Source organism: Gopherus flavomarginatus, chromosome 4 (genome assembly GCF_025201925.1).
Source record: "Gopherus flavomarginatus isolate rGopFla2 chromosome 4, rGopFla2.mat.asm, whole genome shotgun sequence".
Taxonomy (NCBI): domain Eukaryota; kingdom Metazoa; phylum Chordata; order Testudines; family Testudinidae; genus Gopherus; species Gopherus flavomarginatus.
The window spans coordinates 161,490,816-161,509,290 of record NC_066620.1 but is presented as its reverse complement, the minus strand read 5'-3'; the positions used below and the strand labels follow the sequence as shown (position 1 = coordinate 161,509,290).

The window sequence follows — 18,475 nt, the reverse complement described above, 5'->3', positions numbered from 1 at the left end:
TTTGTATGTAAAGTAAATAAGGTTTTTAAAATGTTTAAGAAGTTTCATTTAAAATTAAATTAAAATGCAGAGCCCCTTGGACCGGTGGCCAGGACGCGGGCAGTGTGAGTGCCACTGAAAATCAGCTTTTGTGCCACCTTCGGCACACGTGCCATAGGTTGCCTACCCCTGGTCTAGCTCTTTGGCCACAGTTGGGCATGAATTGGGTGATGTACCATCAACTAGGAAACCTTCCTGGAGCCAACTTGTAGGGGGCAGTTAAATGGAGCTTTTTAAGTTGATAGAGCACTGGTTTGCAAAGGTGATTGTTATAATTTTATGTATCAACAGATTTAAAAAAAACTGTTTCTCTGAAACACTGTGCAAACGCATGCCTTTTAATGAAAAATAACCAAAAATCCATGTCCACTTTATTGACCCCATATAGGTTGGCTGCAGGATTGAGCAGAAAACTTTGGTTCATGTTACAGTCCATAGAAGACAATCTGCTGTTCACATATCATTGGAGCAGCAGCCAACAATCCCGGAGTTATGGGGACCTAAAATTTAAAAAGAAATAGTAAATTTATGAGCATCGATTTCAGAGAATGTTTGACTGTGTACTTGAAACCTAATTCTGGGATGCACAATATAGCACTTTGTGTTATGCACTAAATACTAGTGTTTATCAAAGACATCCGGGTCTGTTTTTTATGCTCATTGTATGTCTTGATATTGCAGTATAAATATTTCTGAAGCAATTGTGTTGAATTTTTGTTGTTGGAGACATTCAACACGTAATGCAATTATTTTATTTTTTAAAATTCTTGCAGATTACCTTTAATAAGACATCATCCCTCTGAGTTAAAAATTGCAACAGATTTTGATTGCTGCATTACAAAAATAACTATAGTCATGTTGCATGAGAGTTTGTGTGTACACAGTTACAATGTACAGTTAATGAGTTTTTTGGTTAAATAGGTTATGTGAAAAAATGATTTAAAATTAGAGCGTTTTTTTTTTATATAAATCAATCAATCTAGTATGTAAACATTTTGTAATGATAAATTTTTGTTCTATAGTGACATCTTCTGGTAGGCCTGAACACATCCTGGAACTATTTCTTCCCACCTGATGTCCCTACTAAAATTTTGAGAAAAGTTTTAAGAAAAGAAAAATTTTAAGAATCTCACATTGCCTGCCTGCGCATCTCTGGGCAGCAATGTGTTCTCCACAATAATAGGATTCTTTTTAAAAGATCCCTCCTCTTTATTTATTTAGTTCTTATTAGAGGACCATAAAACACAATTGTGGGGGACTTCATGTTAAATGATTTATAACCGAGTACAAAACCTTTCACAGCTAAGTCTCTATTATGAAGTCATCCAAAGTTGGTGTCATAAACAGATAGTTAAGGGTTAATGTCTCTTTTACCTGTAAAGGGTTCAGAAGCTCAGTGAACCTGGCTGACACCTGACCAGAGGCCCAGTGGGGGGACAAGATACTTTCAAATCTTGGTGGAGGGAAGTCTTTGTTTGTGCTGTTTGTTTTGTTCGTTGTTCGCTCTTGGGGCTAAGAGGGACCAGACGTGCAACCAGGTCTTTCTCCAATCTTTCTGAAACAGTTTCTAATGTTCAAAATAGTAAGTACTAGCTAGAAAGGCGAATTAGTCTTATGTTTGTTTTCTTAACTTGTAAATGTATATTTTGCTGGAAGGATTTTTACCTCTGTTTGCTGTAACTTTGAATCTCAGGCTAAGGAGGAGGGAGGCCCTCTAGGCTATATGAATCTGAATACCCTGTAAACTTTTTCCATCCTGATTTTACAGAAATAATTTTTACTTTTTCTTTCTTTAATTAAAAGCTTTCTTTTTTAAGAACCTGATTGATTTTTTCCCTTGTTTAAGACCCAAGGGGATTTGGTCTGAACTCACCAGGGATTGGTGGGGGGAAGGAAGGGGGGGGGAAGGTTAATTCCTCTCTGTTTTAAGATCCAAGGAGTTTGGATCAGTGTAGTCTCTCAGGGTAGCCCAGGGAGGGGAAAGTCTGGGAGGGGGAAAGGAGGGGAGATGGTTTATTTCTCCTGGTTTTAAGACCCAAGGGGTTTGGGTCTTGGGTTCCCCAGGGAAGGTTTTGGGGGAACAGAAAGTGTGCCAAACACTATATTTTGGCTGGTGGCAGCACTATCAGATCTAAGCTAGGAATTAAGCTTAGAAGGGTCCATGCAGGTCCCCACTTTTGGACGCTAAAGTTCAAACTGGGGGGAAAATACCTTGACAGTTGGTAATGAGAGAAAGTCATTGCCATCAGCTGGTTGGTAGGTGTCATGTATTAAATGAGTTGATAATCTGTCCATTTCCTCATGGATATTGGGCACTAGTTGATACCCTTGTTATTGTAGTCTCTACATAAAAGTCAAGCATCAATGAGACATGGAGGCTGAACTACCATTGCATCCCAAGTACTGATCCCTTTAAGTCAAGTTTGCGGCAGTTTGGATCAAGCTTACCAACAACATATACAGAGAACTGTCTGGAGCTGTTAATCCAGCTCCTTTCATAAGTGTTAAAATTCACTTAATAAACAGTTGTGTATAATGCATTGTTGTTGTAGTTCTGTTGGTCCCAGGATATTAGAGAGACAAGGTGGGTGAGGTAATATCTTTTATTGGACCAACTTCTGCTGGTGAAAGAGGCAAAATTTTAAGCTTACACAGAGCTCTTCTTTGGGTCTGGGAAATGTATTTTGAGTGTCACAGCTAAATACAAGGTGGAACAGGTTGTTTAACATAAGTAGTTAATGCATATTGTTCAGGCTAAGTAGTTAACAGATATTGTAAGAGACCATTCAAGGTGAAGTGGCCGGTTAACTTGTGTCTAGTCATAGGGAAAAAAATGGTGTGGGAGGTGGGGGGGGCATTTTGTGGGTAACACTTTTGTAATAAGCCATAAATCCAATGTCTTTATTCAGTCCATGATTTTTTGTGACCAGCAAAATTATGAATTTAAGCTCTCGGGTGTTGTGCAGGTTTCCTTTTGAAGATGAGAGAACTGAGAAGTCAGATGCACTTTGTGAAAAATGTTCCCCACAGGTGATTTGGTGTTTTTTGTCATTTTTCTGTGAGAGTGCATTCAAAAGTGTATTAATTGTCTCGTTTCACCCACATACTTGTTACTGAAACATTTAGTGCACTGTTTTAGGGCCCATGAAAATATCATTGATGTATCTTAGATATATATTACATCAGTGATAAATCCCTATACACCACCATCTGTCAAAATGGTGGCATTGCTGCCTGCTTCAAGTATCTTCAAGGCAATGGACAACACTCAGATAACCACCTCAAACATATCCCCAAACTCATTCATTTCATCCTCACCCACAACAATTTTATATTCAACAACAACAATCTTTCAAGGTTCCTGGGTCCTGCATATGCCTATCACAACTTGTGATGTACCTCATCCAGTGTACTAAATGCCCCAATAACATCTGTGTGGGTGATACGAGACAATCGCTATGGTCTTGAATGAATTCACACAGAAAAATGATGAAAAGACAAAAACACCAAATCACCTGTGGGTAAACACTTTTCACAAAGCGATCACTCTGTATGTGACCTGTCAGTTCTCATCCTCAAGGGAAACTCGAACAATACCTGGAAGCTTAAATTCATAACTTTGCTAGACACTAAAAGTCGTGGACCAAATAGAGACACTGATTTTATGGCTTATTACAGCAATCTATAACGCACTACAACCCCCTACACACACCACAATCTATAACCCACTAAAAGCCCCCCCCCACACCCACACACCATTTCTAATCACTGGTTTAGGACAAAAATCAATTGTACTTTAATTTTGGATAATTTGAATAATATCACTTTTATTAATATGATGCACTGGGTTCCTTTCCTAAATTTCAAGATCTTCAGTGCAGGCACTGTTTTACTGTATTCTGTGAATGTGAGTGCCACCATAATCTAATAATAATAAACCTACCACTTCCAGGTGGGTCCGAGTTGGCTTGTTCTCCCTTACAGGAGCCTGTCACAGGTAGGCTGGTCCTAGATTCGTGTGAAAGGGCCAGATCCTATGATAAAGAGGAAGAGTTAGTTTCTGTCTAAAGAACTTTTCACTTGATGTTTGATTGGAACGTCTCATTGAAGTTTTTGTTTTGTTTTATTTATGCCTTTCCTATTTGAACACCCGTCCAAGCTCTCCCTCAGACTTCCGAGGAAGGGCTATTAACATTATCTTTTCTCCATATTTCCCAGGCCATGCTAAGTTTTCCTTCGAAGGGTTATCTCTGGGTTAGACTATGCTTTAACCATTTTTCCAGAACAAAGAGCGCAAACTCTTACAGAAATGATGTGGAATGTGTGGTTTGTCTGATGATAAAAACAAAGACCAACTAGCCAAGATCTGCTTTTATGCTTCCAGAGCAGCAAATTTAAGATCTAAGAAGAGAGATTATAACTGAAAGTCTACTTCTACACCCAGGGACATTTGTGTATCATTTAAATATGATTCCATGTGACAGGAAAAATAGATGAGCTTTCTCTGCTGGTAAAAGCTATAAGAAAAGCCATAAGTTAAGTTTGCAATGCAGTTTCCTTTTTTAACCTGCTGTTTTCGTTTCCCCATAACTTTTTAAAAAAACTTTCCCTTGTGGTTGAACCTTTTCATGCTTGATTATAGCTTAAAGGTGAATTTTGTGGTAAAGTGACTCAAATCCTGTGGGGGGGGTTCCTTTTTCTGAATTATGCAACTGGGAAGAAATATTTTTTCATTTTTTCCATTAAAAAAATTAATGACAGAAACTTGAAATCAGATTTTGACATATGGCTAGTTCTCCCTGAGAAATATTTACTGTGAACACTTATTGGCAGGGAAAATAACATTTAAATGGGCTTTTACGCATAAACCAAAAAGTCATTTTGGCTTTTCATTTTAAATATTGCCTGCGAGTACACATGAATTGCATAGTGCTATAATCCCATGCTGTAGAACTCAGTGCTTGACTAGATTTTCCTTGTATTGTATGTAGCTCTGATTGTTGGTGTACGTGTGTAGCTGAAAGGGTGGCACCCAGGGTAATCAATTGGGAATTGGGCCCCACTGAGTTCTACAAATACATAATGAGACAGCTTCTGCCCTGAAGAGTGTATAATCTAAAGAGAGATCATGAGTATATCAAGTACTCAGAGGGGATGGGCAAGAGAAAGTAGCAAGAAAATATTGTTAAACAGACTAGCTACAAGCACAAATTAGATGGCTGAGTGATTTCAAACATTTCTTAACAATTATTATATAATCCAGTAAATAAAACATGTTTGTGCTGAAGATAATAGCATATGGAGTTGCTCGAAACTCTGCTATTCTATACCCCAACACCTTTCTCTGCATCTCCTTTAAAACCAACCAAACTAGGTAAAATCTATTGTAATGCAGCATTAAAATTGTGTGTTTGAACACAGCGGTGAGGAGATGCGAAACTAAAAGTTCTCATAACAATGTTAATTTACCCACGTTACATTTATGTAAGACTTGAGGTAACTGATTAGACTATTATATGCATATCTTAATGTATGATATGTGCAATGTGGGAGATCTAATGTTCCTGAGTATTGTCTACTGACGTGGAATATTAACATTGCACTACTGTAATTTTTTACATGTAATAGATTACTGTATATTCCACAGTTCCAACTTCTCCATTTTTAAATTAATAGCATATATTTCATTCTTGTATTTTGACAGTAGGTAAATATAAGATCCTTTGTGCTGTAAAAATACTAAATATTGTATTTGCTTTATTCATGTATTTTGACAACTAAATCTTAATGGGTAATCATTAATGGCACAGCACTTTTGGCATTGTAAACTACAGAAGCAATGGTAAAGGCAATGTAAAATCTACTATATTTTTCTCACTTTGAAATCTGGGACAGAAAAAGGTCAAATTACACACTCTTGTATAATTCTGGCCTGCTGCATTCTCATGAATTGAAGAATATTTGATGAGTTTCCACTCTTGAGGATAACCATCATACATTTTTAAACTTGCTCATATTAACTAAACTTCCTTTTATTCAAATTTATCTTAATTTTTTTTTGTTCATGTCTCTGTTATGTGTCTAGATAGGCAACTTGACCATGTTACATTTGCCCTATTTGTTCAAGACTGTGCTTCCCATTCAAAACCAGTATCTGCCCCAATCGTATATCTGTTAGTGATAAAAAAAAAAAAAGACACATCAACTGACATTCTTGTTCATGAAATTTAATGACTTGATGACGTTACTATTTATTCATGTGCGACACTGACATTGTGACATAGCAATGTTGTTGTTTTTTTAAATTGATTTTTCTGTGTAAAAAAGAATTCTTATTTTGCTAATTGTAATAGTTGGAATCTTTCAGGTACGAAGGTTTTCCGAAGCATTCTTTTGTCTTGAGCATCCAAGGCAAGCTGCTCTTGCATATCAAGAACTACAGTGAGTAACTTGAAATAGAATATGTTGAGGCTTTTCTTATTACTTTTCCAAATCGTGTTGGTAAATGTGCAGAAACAGCTTGTAGTGCACAACATATATCACAAGTGTGTTATCTTTAATGTGACAGACCCAGGCCAGTGGGATGCAGGAGTCTGGTAGACGGCAAATATACTGGTCACTGGGTGAGTAGTTTTCTGTTCCCTGAGTGACCAGAGCAGGGTCTGCACTAGAGTAGTCAGGAACTTGCTAGAACCAATTGAGGCAGACAGGCTGACTAGAACACCTGCAGCCAATCAAGGCAGGCTACTCAGGGCACCTGGGTTTTAAAAGGAGCTCTCTCCAGTCAGATGGGAAGGAGCCAGAGGAGAGGAAGTGCATGTGAGGAGGTGGGGAGCAAGACACACAAGGAGCTGAGACTGAGAGGGTGTGCTGCTGGAGGACTAAGGAGTACAAGCGTTATCAGACACCAGGAGGAAGGTCCTGTGGTGAGGATAAAGAAGGTCTTTGGAGGAGGCCTTGGGGAAGTAGCCCAGGGAGGTGTAGCTGTCACACAGCTGTTACAGGAGGCACTATAGGCAGCTGCAAATCCATAGGGCCCTGGGCTGGAACCCGGAGTAGAGGGCGGGCCCGGGTTCCCCCCAAACCTCCCAACTCCTGATCAGACACAGGAGGAGATGATCCAGACTGTGGGGGAGATCACTGAGGTGAGCAAATCTGCCAATAAGCGCAGGACCCACCAAGGTAGAGGAGGAACTTTGTCACATTAATATGCTTCAGATTACAAAAATGCCTTGTACGTACTTGTGTAACTAATTTAATATGAGTTTAGATTTAGTGTATTCTGTTTAAGTATTAACAGTAACAATTTACTGTGTAGGATTACCGTCCTCTCTTATAATTCTCTTAATACAAGGTAATATTTTTCAGTGCTCAGAGTCATCTACAGATGTGTACAGCTATCAAAAACACCTCCTTCTGCAGTTCTCTTCCACCTCTTCCTATTGAATGCAGTGAATTAGATGGAGACCTGAACTCATTACCTATAATCTTTGAAGATCGGTATTTAGATTCCATTACTGAAGGTAAATACAAGCTTGTATGTTTTTCCTTTGAACATATGTCAGTTAGAATATGCTGTAAGTAAAGTTACAGAAAAAGTAGGTATATTTTTCTGTATATTTTCTAACTATAGAGAAATGTTCCCTTGAAAAGTTTATCTAGTTTATATTTTGAATAGCTGTAAAGTTTTTTAAATTTTGTAAGGAAAGTTGTATAGCTTTAGTAATTTGCATAATCTTGTTATAAACTGTACTTTTCTTTTCTCACTTTTTTTTTTTTGTGTAAAAGATTTGGATGTACCCTGGTTGGCAGTTGAAAATCTTCAGAAGTCAGAGTCCAATAAGCTGGATAAATTTGAGGCCGAAGAAGGTTTTGTAGCTGGTTTTTCTAGCCCAGAGTTGAAAATCAGACCTGCAGGTGCCTCCAACATTTGGCATTCAGAAAGTGAAAAGCAGCTAACAAAGTCTTTGAAAGGGAAAAATGAAGATGTAAATAAATCCAAAGTTAAGGTTACTAAACTAATGAAAACAATGAAAACTGAAAACACAAAAAAAATAGTAAAACAGAACTCTAAGGACTCCGTGATCTTGGTAGGCTACAAATGTTTGAAAAACACAGCACCAGAGGACATCTCTAAATGCTATGAAGGCAGGCCTTCATCTCATCAGAAAGGACTGGATCCTGCAATAGGTGGCTTTGCTTGTGACACAAGGACCTGCATGAGGCAAATAAGTCAAAAAGAACTTAGATATGTGTCATCTAGAACTGAACAAAAATCTGCCCAAATTGACCATGTTCAGCAAAGCCAGTGTAGCCCTGTGATCTCTCATTGTGCAAATTCCACCATTTTTGGCAGACTTAATATCTCCCAGGCAGGTACTGGAGTTACACGGGTGGATAGCATCTTGACACCTACAAGCACAGTTGAAGGTTGTCCTGGATGTCAGCCCACCTCATCAGGAGTGAGGACAATTGAGGTCAAACCAAATAACAGAAATCCTTACGAAGGGGAGAAAGTGAATGTTCGTATTGGATCATGGACAGAATTTCTGCAGGATGGAGACAATTTACAGGTGCCCAACTTTCAGACTGCAGAATCTGGAAGTAAAGCTAACTCGGGGGAACAGGTACTGGTGCTTGAAAAGGATGATGTGCAAGAAACGAACTTCCAACATATTGGAGATGCATTGACAAGAGTAAAAAGCAATCATTCTGCTCTTTCTACAAAAGAGACTAACGTTGCCATAAGTGGAGACACGATTAAGTTACCAGATGTTAGTGCCACTTATGCCTCATCTAGGTTTTCAGATTCAGGTGTAGAAAGTGAACCAAGCTCTTTTGCAACACACTCCAACCCTGATGTGTTTTTTGAAACCATTCAAGGGCAAAGTGCTTACAACAGTGAAAGACTATTTCCTCAGCTTTTACTAAAACCAGATTACATAAGAAATGCAATAGAAAGTTATTGTACTGAGAGTACTAGTGCACTGAGTGAAATACAATCATCCCTGACATCCATAAACTCTCTACCGTCAGATGATGATGAGCTTTCACCTGATGAAAATTCAAAGATATCTCTTGTGCCTGAATGTCAACTAAGTGACAGCAAAACTATATTAGATCTGGGAGCAATTGATTTGCCAAAATGTGATGACAGTAAAAAATCAAATATCATTTTACAGCAACAGTCTGTTGTATTTTCAGGGTATTCAGACAATGAAACTGTCTCTCTACATTCCTCGTTTTCAAACTTAAAAGATTCTTTACAGTTAGTTGCTTCAGATGAAAATATATCTACTGAGATCAAAAGTTACAGCTCATGTGCAAACTTTGACACAGTTTTTAAGGACTCTCAAAACCTTGATAGGCAACAGAACACTACAGAAGGAGAAACTGAATTGCATTCAGAAGTTATTTATCTGGGAGAACCATGTGTTGTTTCAGGTTCAGTATCTAGTAATGCTAAGTGTAATGTAGAGAAAACAAATGAGGGACAATATAACAAACCTTTAGAATTAAGGCAAACAATTGAGGAACTGCCAACAGTTGAAAGTGAGACTCACCCAGATGCAAGTCATCTCTTATCAACCAGCAGTATCGATATTGTAAAACAAGGTCTTATAGAAAACTACTTTGGCTCTAGAAGCAGTACAGATATTTCTGATATTTGCCCTACTGACAACAGCAATCCTGATAGTCCTCAAAAGGAAACATCTGAAAAACAAACTGTTGGCTCTTCACAACAGGAGGAGGAGGAGGAGGAGGAGCAGGATCAAGAAATGGTTGAAAATGGGTATTATGAGGAAACGGATGATAGTAATATTTTAGATGGAGATACAAATGCTGACTTTGGTCTAATGGAAGAAAAAGCTTTGAGATCTGAAAGGATTGACAGCGAACATCTACGGGATGGAATGAATATGGCTCCTATCTGTACTCCTGGTTGTTTGTCTTTTCCCTCTGTGCTGAGAGACTCTCCTTGCAGTGTTATATGTTCTTCAAAAAGCAATTCTGATGCAATAACAAAACAGCCAGGCAGCACATCCTGCAGCTCAGCTTCACTTGTTTCCTGGTATGAAAGCTCCCCTAAACCTCAAATGCTAGCGTAAGTGATTTTTTTAAACAAAGTCTCTTTAAATTTTGAAAAACTTAAAATATGGTATTCAGAGGGAAAAGAAACATGGTCTTTGATCAAGATATTTCCAGGTAGCTGAATTATGGATTATTTTCTCCTGCACACACAACTAACTTTTCAGGTTTTAGAGGCTTATTAGAAAGTATATGTTAACACAGAATTCCAGTTATCACATCTACTCATCTCATATTGTTTGGCAAGTTTAAAGCAAAATTAAAACTTTGAGTTTTATATATTGAATAAATTTACATTGAAACATTTTTTAAAATGAGAAATTACAGAATAGAAATATTTCAAGATCTCAGAGAAAAGAAAAATGGTGTTTTATAAAATGAAAACTTAACATAGTAGGTAAAGGAAAAGGGACATCCTGAGTTATAAAATTGTTTAAGATAACAAGACTAGCTGCCCAGCACAACTGACCAACCAAAGTGAGGTGTAGGGCTCAACTCGATGGCAATTTTCTGTCATCTGTTTCTCTGTAACGCAATAACTTTGAAACACTACATCCCATCAATTCCAAAATTATAGGGAATGTTCCGGGCATCCATGGGCACAAATTAATTTTTGCAACAGATTGGAAAATCAGAGAAGGCTGATTCAGGGGGAAATCAGGGCCCCCACACTGCTCTGGTGCTGCGGGCAAAGGAAATTCTCTGTCCCTGCCCCCTTACTGCCTACATATATCAGAGGCAACAGCTTAACTTGCCTGTGGGGACATTGTGCATAGCCCGGACTGTAACAGAAATAAGAGAGCTTTACAGGGAGGGCTTGTAGGGGGAAAATGGGGATAGGAGGTGAGGGAGAAGTGGGGATCCAGTGGCGGAAGCAGGAGGGACCAGAGGATAGATAATGATGGGAGGAAAAACGGGGATTTGGCAATGTCTGGGGTCTGGGTTGCAGTGGTAGAATCAGGAGTGGAGAGAAATGGGAGGGGGTGGATGGACGGAAATGGAGGCAAAGGGGGAAAAACCAAGACCCAGAGTATGGGTGAGTGGATGAGGGGCAAAGGAGGAACTTTCAAGGAATTGGGGACGAGGGAGTGGTGGTGATGAGGGAAGTAGTGTCCCAGAGGGGGTTGGGTGGGCATGGAAGCAGAGACCCAGGGTTGGGGAGTAGAGTTGGGGAAAAGAAAGCAAGAACTGGGGAGGAGAGATGGTAAGGGAAGGAGGAGGAGCCCTGGGAAGGGTGAGCAGACACTGTAGTGGTGGTATTGGGAGTTGGAGATGGGATGAGGAGGAACACAGAGACCGGGGGCGGAATGGGGGACACACACAGAACCCCTGGCATGAGGGGGGGTGATGGAACTAGCAGAGAGTCCTTGAAATGGATGGGCATGGAAAGGTGGCATACAAGGTGCTTGTGGGGGCTGGGGGAAGGAATGGAGGGATGTAAGAAGCGCAGTGTGGATGCAATGGCTCAGCCTACAGAAGCTACAATGTGTGCAACCCCCTACAGGTAAAGAATGGGAGCATTAAAATACTCTCCATTTACATTTATTAGAGCTATAGATGTACAGTAATTCATAAAGTCTGTATCTATACTAAGGACTGTGTATACAGTAATCAAATATAAATAAGTATGGGAAAGGGCACTTAGAATAGGGTTGTTTTTTAAGGTGAAGTGATTTTAGGATCCCATTTTCCTGACTCTCTCGCTTGGGAGACCTCACATAATGATCTTTTTCTCTACTAACGAGGATGATACATGGTTCCTTTTGGAGCACATCAGTACCAGTTCTTCAGTTTGTTCCAAATGGCTGCTGGTAGGCAATTCCGAGCATTGTCTCTCATCCTCATCTGACCTAGAGGTCGAGGCCTGGATGCACAAAAGGAGTTAGGCCTTCTTACCATTCCCTATCCCTCTGGTCCCTGCACCAAAGTACCAGTTTTAGGCTCCACTAAGATGCACACAATTCCCATTCAGCTGACACCTAACCCTGTGGATTCCTAAATAACTCAGCACCTACATTTTTACAGTAAAAGTTTCCTAGCTATCTACGTTTCTGCTTCTGAGTAGGTGACCTGCTGCCTCCCTCTAGGCGCCTGGATATCTATTTCTTGCCTAAGACCCAGAGCTATTCACAAACCATGGAAGGATGATTAATGTCTGGCCTCCTAAGTCAAGTCTGGGGCCCAATGCAATAGGTATGCTTAGAGGATGTTAAGGCAAAAAGTACAACATAGGGGAGGATTACTCTGATAACTTTTAGCAAAGTGATTAGGATACTCTCCCAGGAGGTTGGGAGGCCCCCAGTTCAAACCCCAGTTTGATTTTGGGTCTCCCACATCTTTAATTAGTGCTCTTACATCCGGGCTATAGCGTCATTCTCATGCTTGTGTGCTCTCACTCTTGCCCTTTCTCTCTCAAAGATCATAGACTGAATACAGACACTGGATTTATGGTTTATTACAACAGTCTATAATCCATTAAAACTCCTCCATGCACGACTGGGGAGGTGTAACTGGCCACTTCACCTTCTATGGTCCCTTGAAATATGTGTTAACTACTTATGCTTTCACCTTGTATTTAGCTGTGACACTCTGAGTATGTTTCCCAGACCTGAAGAACTCTGTGTAAGCTTGAAAGCTTCTCTCTCACCAACAGAGGTTGATCCAATAAAAGGTGTTCTTCTTTGAGTGATTGCTCATATCCATTCCAGTTAGGTGTGCACGCTGCGCGTGCACGTTTGCCGGAAACTTTTTACCCTAGCAACTCCAGTGGGCCGGCAGGTCGCCCCCTAGAGTGGCGCCACTATGGCACTCAATATATACCCCTGCCGGCCCGCCCGCTCCTCAGTTCCTTCTTACCGCCGTGTCGGTTGCTGGAACTGTGGAGTGCGGCTTGCTGTCCTCCACGTCCCTAGCTCTCCTTTGTATACTGTTAGTAGTTGTAGTTGTAAATAGTTTCAAAAACAGTTTAAAGTAGTATAGTAGTTAGTTGTCTATTGTATATAGTTACAGAACTTATTTGCGGGTTGGGCCGTTGCCCTTCCCGGCGCCCGGCACTGGGCTCATGCCTGGTTCGCCGGGCTTCAAGCAGTGCTCGGCATGCAAGAAGCTGATGCCAACTAGCAATCCCCACGACGCGTGCCTGAAGTGCCTGGGGGAATCGCACATCACCAAGAAGTGTCGTATCTGCAAGGCCTTTAAGCCTCGCACAAAAAAGGAGAGAGATCAAAGACTCCGCGCTCTCCAAATGGAAGCGGCACTGACTCCGGTACCGGCAGCGCAACCGGCCACCTCTACTCCGGCACCGGACCGCGCCGGCACTGGCAAGACTCCCCGGCACCGTCCATCCCCAGCACCGGGACCCGATCCAAGGCCCTCGACGTCTGCAACACCATCTCGGCAGGCTCGAGTGGAGCGACTGGCACCTACCTTGGCCGCGGCACCGCCTGCAGGGCTGCTGTCGACTCCGGGCCCGGAAGGTCTGTCGAGTCCGGCCCCTCCTAGCTCCCCCTTGAGATCGGGGGTCGAGCTGTTAGTCCCATCTACGCCGGAGACCTTCGCCTTGGCACGGGACTTGATAGCGCTCACTGAGCCATCCCAGCCTCAATCCCCGGTACCCCCGGTGCGAGTGACTTCCAGAGGCAAGCCAATGCTGAGAGCGCCGTCTCCGGAGTCCAGGCACCGATCGCCCCGGAGACTTGAACGCTCGCGCTCTTGGCGCCGCTCGCAGTCGGAACGCAGGCCACCAGAGGCAACGGTGTCTCGCCCCCCTCCCTCCCCGGAAGCCGAGGACAGGTCCAGCCACCAGGACCCAGAGCTCCCTCCAGAGCCGGAGGTGCAGCCCCAGACAGAACCCCCCGCGGACGCTGTGCTGCCAGGGGTCTCCTCGTCGTCTTCCCCTGATGAGGCGGTGGCAGGTACCTCGTTCTCCAGCCCTCCCCCTCTAGATCTTAGGGCACATCAGGACCTCCTCAGGCGCGTGGCGCAAAACCTGGACATACAAGCAGAGGAGGTCTCTGAGGTCGAGGACTCGGTGGTGAGCATCCTCTCTGCCGATGCTCCCATCAGAGTGGCCCTACCCTTCATCAGGACTATTCAGGCCAATGCCACCACTATCTGGCAGTCACCGGCCTCCATCCCTCCAACCGCTCGAGGCGTGGAAAGAAAGTACATGGCCCCCTCCAAGGGCTATGAGTACTTGCACATTCACCCGACACCATGCTCCCTTGTGGTCCAGTCGGTGAACTATAGGGAGCGCCATGGTCAAGAGGCCCCGGTGCCCAAGTCTAAGGAGGCGAGGCGGATGGACCTCCTAGGCCGTAAGGTCTGTTCAGCGGGGGCGCTACAGCTCAGGGTCTCAAACCAGCAGGCCCTCCTTAGCCGCTACTCTTTTAACTCCTGGGTAGCGGCTGGCAAATTTAAAGAGCTGTTACCGCAGGACGCACGTCAGGAATTTACCACCATTCTTGACGAGGGCAAAAAGGTTGCAAGGACCTCGCTGCAAGCCTCCTTAGATGCTGCGGACTCGGCCGCTCGGACCCTTGCCTCAGGGGTTACGATGTGCCGCATTTCCTGGCTCCAGGTCTCTGGCCTTCCGCCAGAGCTCCAGCATACCATCCAGAACCTCCCCTTCGAAGGCCAGGGCCTGTTTTCCGATAAGACAGACCCCAGACTAAAGGACCTTAAAGACAATCGAGTCATCATACGGTCTTTGGGGATGCATACACCTGCAACGCAGCGCAGACCCTTCCGGCAGCAGAACCTGCAGCAGCAACGTCGGCTGTATCCTCAGTTCCGCCCGTGGCAGGACCTTAACAGGCGTCGCGGCAGGAACAGTAGGCGCAGACAGTCAGGTGGCCAAGCGGGGCAAAACCAGGGCTCCTCCAAGGCCCCACCCGGACCCAAGCCTTCATTTTGAAGGTGCGCCCGAGGGTGCAGTACCAGTTTCCCCTTCGGATCCTTCCCCGCAGTTTTCCAGCCGTCTTTCATTTTTCCTCCAGGCGTGGACCCAAATAACATTGGACCGTTGGGTCTTGCGCACTGTACAGGCCGGTTACCGCCTGCAGTTTTCATCACCACCCCCCACCCTCGCCCCTCTTCAGGGACCCCTCTCATGAGCAATTCCTCCATCAGGAGGTACAGATGCTCCTCGACAAGGGAGCCATAGAGGAGGTTCCAGAGAGCGAGAAGGGCAAGGGGTTTTATTCCCGCTACTTTCTGATCCCCAAGCCCAAGGGGGGCCTCAGGCCTATCCTCTACCTGCGAGAACTCAACAAGTATATGGTGAAGTTGAAGTTCCGCATGGTATCCCTTGGGACCATCATCCCATCGCTGGAACCTGGAGACTGGTACGCCGCCCTGGACATGCAGGACGCTTACTTCCATATCACCATATTTCCACAGCACAAGCGTTTCCTTCGCTTTGTGGTCGACCGCCAACATTATCAATTTGCGGTCCTCCAGTTTGGCCTCTCTACGGCCCCGAGGGTGTTCACGAAATGCATGGCAGTCGTCGTCGCATATCTTCAGCGCAGCCGCATTCACGTGTTCCCCTACCTCAACGACTGGCTGGTCCGGGGCACGTCAGAGCTGCAGGTCCGCGACCACGTCTGCAGGATCAGCAGCCTCTTTGTTGCCCTAGGCCTCATGGTCAACGTGGACAAGTCTACTCTGCTCCCCACGCAGAGGATAGAGTTCATCGGGGCCATTCTGGACTCTACCCTGGCCAGGGCCTTGCTACCCTTGCCCAGGTTCCGTCGCTATCGGCCATCATTCTGCGCTTGCAGGCGGCCCCGCTGACTTCTCTAAGAACATGTCTGGCCCTCCTGGGCCATATGGCGGCCTGTACGTTCGTGACAGCGTATGCTCGACTCCGCATGAGGCCTCTTCAATCTTGGCTCATCGCGCAGTACCGGCCTGTCAGACATTCGTTGGACACAGTTGTCACCATCCCCCAAGGGGTACTGGACTCCCTCTGGTGGTGGCTGGACCAGTCCATAGTCTGTGCAGGGCTCCCGTTCCATCTGCCCCAACCCTCGGCATCCCTGATGACGGACGCCTCAGATCTGGGCTGGGGGGCGCACAGCGGCGCTCTGAGGACTCAGGGCCTGTGGTCCCCTCGGGAGCTGGACCTCCACATCAACATTCGGGAGTTGAGAGCGGTCTGTCTTGCTTGTCAAGCGTTCGTCCATCACCTTCAAGATCGTTGTGTCGCGGTGTTCACCGACAACACGACGACCATGTTCTATATCAACAAGCAGGGCGGCACCAGGTCCTCTCCCCTATGTCACGAGGCGATGCGGCTCTGGGAATTTTGTATAGCCCATGCCACTCACCTTTCGGCCTCCTATCTCCCGGGAGTACGAAACACTAGCGGATCGACTGAGCAGATCCTTCTGCTCACACGAGTGGTCCCTCCGCCCGGACGTCGCCCTCTCACTTTTCCAGAGGTGGGGTCGTCCCCGGATGGACCTCTTCGCGTCCAGGGAGAACAGGAAATGCCAGACATTCTGCTCCTTTCAGGGTCGGGAGCCCGGGTCAATAGCGGATGCCTTCCTTATCCCATGGGCGACACATCTGTTTTACGTGTTCCCTCCCTTTCTGCTGGTACACAAGGTCCTCCTCAAGGTGCGCAGGGACAGAGCTCGCGTGATTCTGATAGCTCCAGCGTGGGCCAGGCAACATTGGTCCCCCATGTTGCTGGACCTCTCAATAGCCAACCCAGTTGCCCTGCCCCTTCATTTGGACCTGATCACCCAGGACCACGGCAGGCTCTGTCACCCGGACCTTCGGTATCTGCACCTTACGGCATGGCTCCTGCGTGGTTGACCGGCTCTGAGTTACGCTGCTCTACCCCGGTTCGGGAGGTTCTCCTGGGCAGTAGGAAGCCTTCCACCAGGGCTACTTACTCAGTTAAGTGGAAGCATTTCTCCTGTTGGTGTTCGGAGAAGGGTTTTCTTCCTACGGAGGTTCCCATCGCCACTATTCTGGACTACATCTGGTCCCTCAAGGCCCAGGGTCTGGCGATATTGTCCCTTCGCGTTCACCTAGCGGCTATCTCCACGTTTCATCCCGGAGGGGACGGCTGTTCTGTCTTCTCCCACCCTATGGTGGCGAGATTCCTGAAGGGGCTGGAACGTCTCTATCCACAGATCCACCCTTCTGCCCCTTCATGGGATCTCAGCCTGGTTCTAACTCGGCTCATGGGCCCTCCATTTGAGCCGTTAGCGACTTGCTCCCTGCTCTACCTCTCCTGGAAGACCGCCTTCCTAGTGGCCATCACCTCAGCTAGACGGGTTTCGGAACTCCGGGCCCTCACGGTAGATCCCCCATATACGGTCTTCCATAAAGACAAGATGCAGCTGAGGCCACACCCTGCCTTTCTACCCAAGGTGGTCTCAGCTTTTCACATTAACCAGGAGATCTTCCTCCCCGTCTTTTTCCCAAAGCCCCATTCGTCCCGCAGGGAGCAACAACTCCACTCGCTAGATGTCCGTCGGGCACTAGTGTTTTATGTGGACAGGACCAAACCGTTCCGCAAGTCCCCCCAGCTCTTCGTGGCGGTAGTGGACCTGGTCAAGGGACTTCCGATTTCCTCGCAGAGGATATCTTCCTGGGTAACCTCCTGTATCAGGACCTGTTATGACTTGGCCCACATTCCTGCGGGCCGTGTGATTGCACACTCTACCAGGGCACAGGCATCATGGCTGGCTTTCCTTGCCCGCGTGCCGATCCAAGACATTTGTAGGGCGGCGACCTGGTCATCGGTCCGCACATTCGCTTCCCATTACGCCCTGGTCCAGCAGTCCAGAGATGACGCGGCCTTTGGCTCTGCAGTGCTCCATGCCGCGACTTCTCACTCCAACCCCACCGCCTAGGTAAGGCTTGGGATTCACCTAACTGGAATGGATATGAGCAATCACTCGAAGAAGAAAAGACGGTTACTCACCTTTGTAACTGTTCTTCGAGATTTGTTGCTCATATCCATTCCACACCCACCCTCCTTCCCCACTGTCGGAGTAGCCGGCAAGAAGGAACTGAGGAGCGGGCGGGCCGGCAGGGGTATATATCGAGTGCCATAGTGGCGCCACTCTAGGGGGCGACCTGCCGGCCCACTGGAGTTGCTAGGGTAAAAAGTTTCCGGCAAACGTGCACGCACGGCGGGCACACCTAACTGGAATGGATATGAGCAACACATCTCGAAGAACAACAGTTACAAAGGTGAGTAACCATCTTTTACTTCACCCACCTTGTCTCTCTCTCACATGTGCACAAGCATGAGAATGGCTCTGTAGTCTGATGGTTAGAGCAGTCATCCAAGAAACAATCTCTCTGCTCAAATGACTGTCAT

General features: G+C 45.2%; 1 protein-coding gene across 8 annotated transcripts in view; it reads left to right on the top strand.

Annotated features, from left to right (window-relative positions):
* The window catches only part of FAM135A (family with sequence similarity 135 member A), a 170,690-nt gene that overhangs the window by 99,486 nt on the left and 52,729 nt on the right, over positions 1-18,475 (top strand). For all 8 annotated transcript variants that reach the window (XM_050950601.1, XM_050950604.1, XM_050950598.1 and 5 more), the window contains 3 exons: positions 6,407-6,480; positions 7,408-7,562; positions 7,828-10,144. In XM_050950601.1, coding sequence (XP_050806558.1) covers positions 6,407-6,480; positions 7,408-7,562; positions 7,828-10,144 — 2,546 coding nt within the window. The remainder of the gene's footprint in view (positions 1-6,406; positions 6,481-7,407; positions 7,563-7,827; positions 10,145-18,475) is intronic.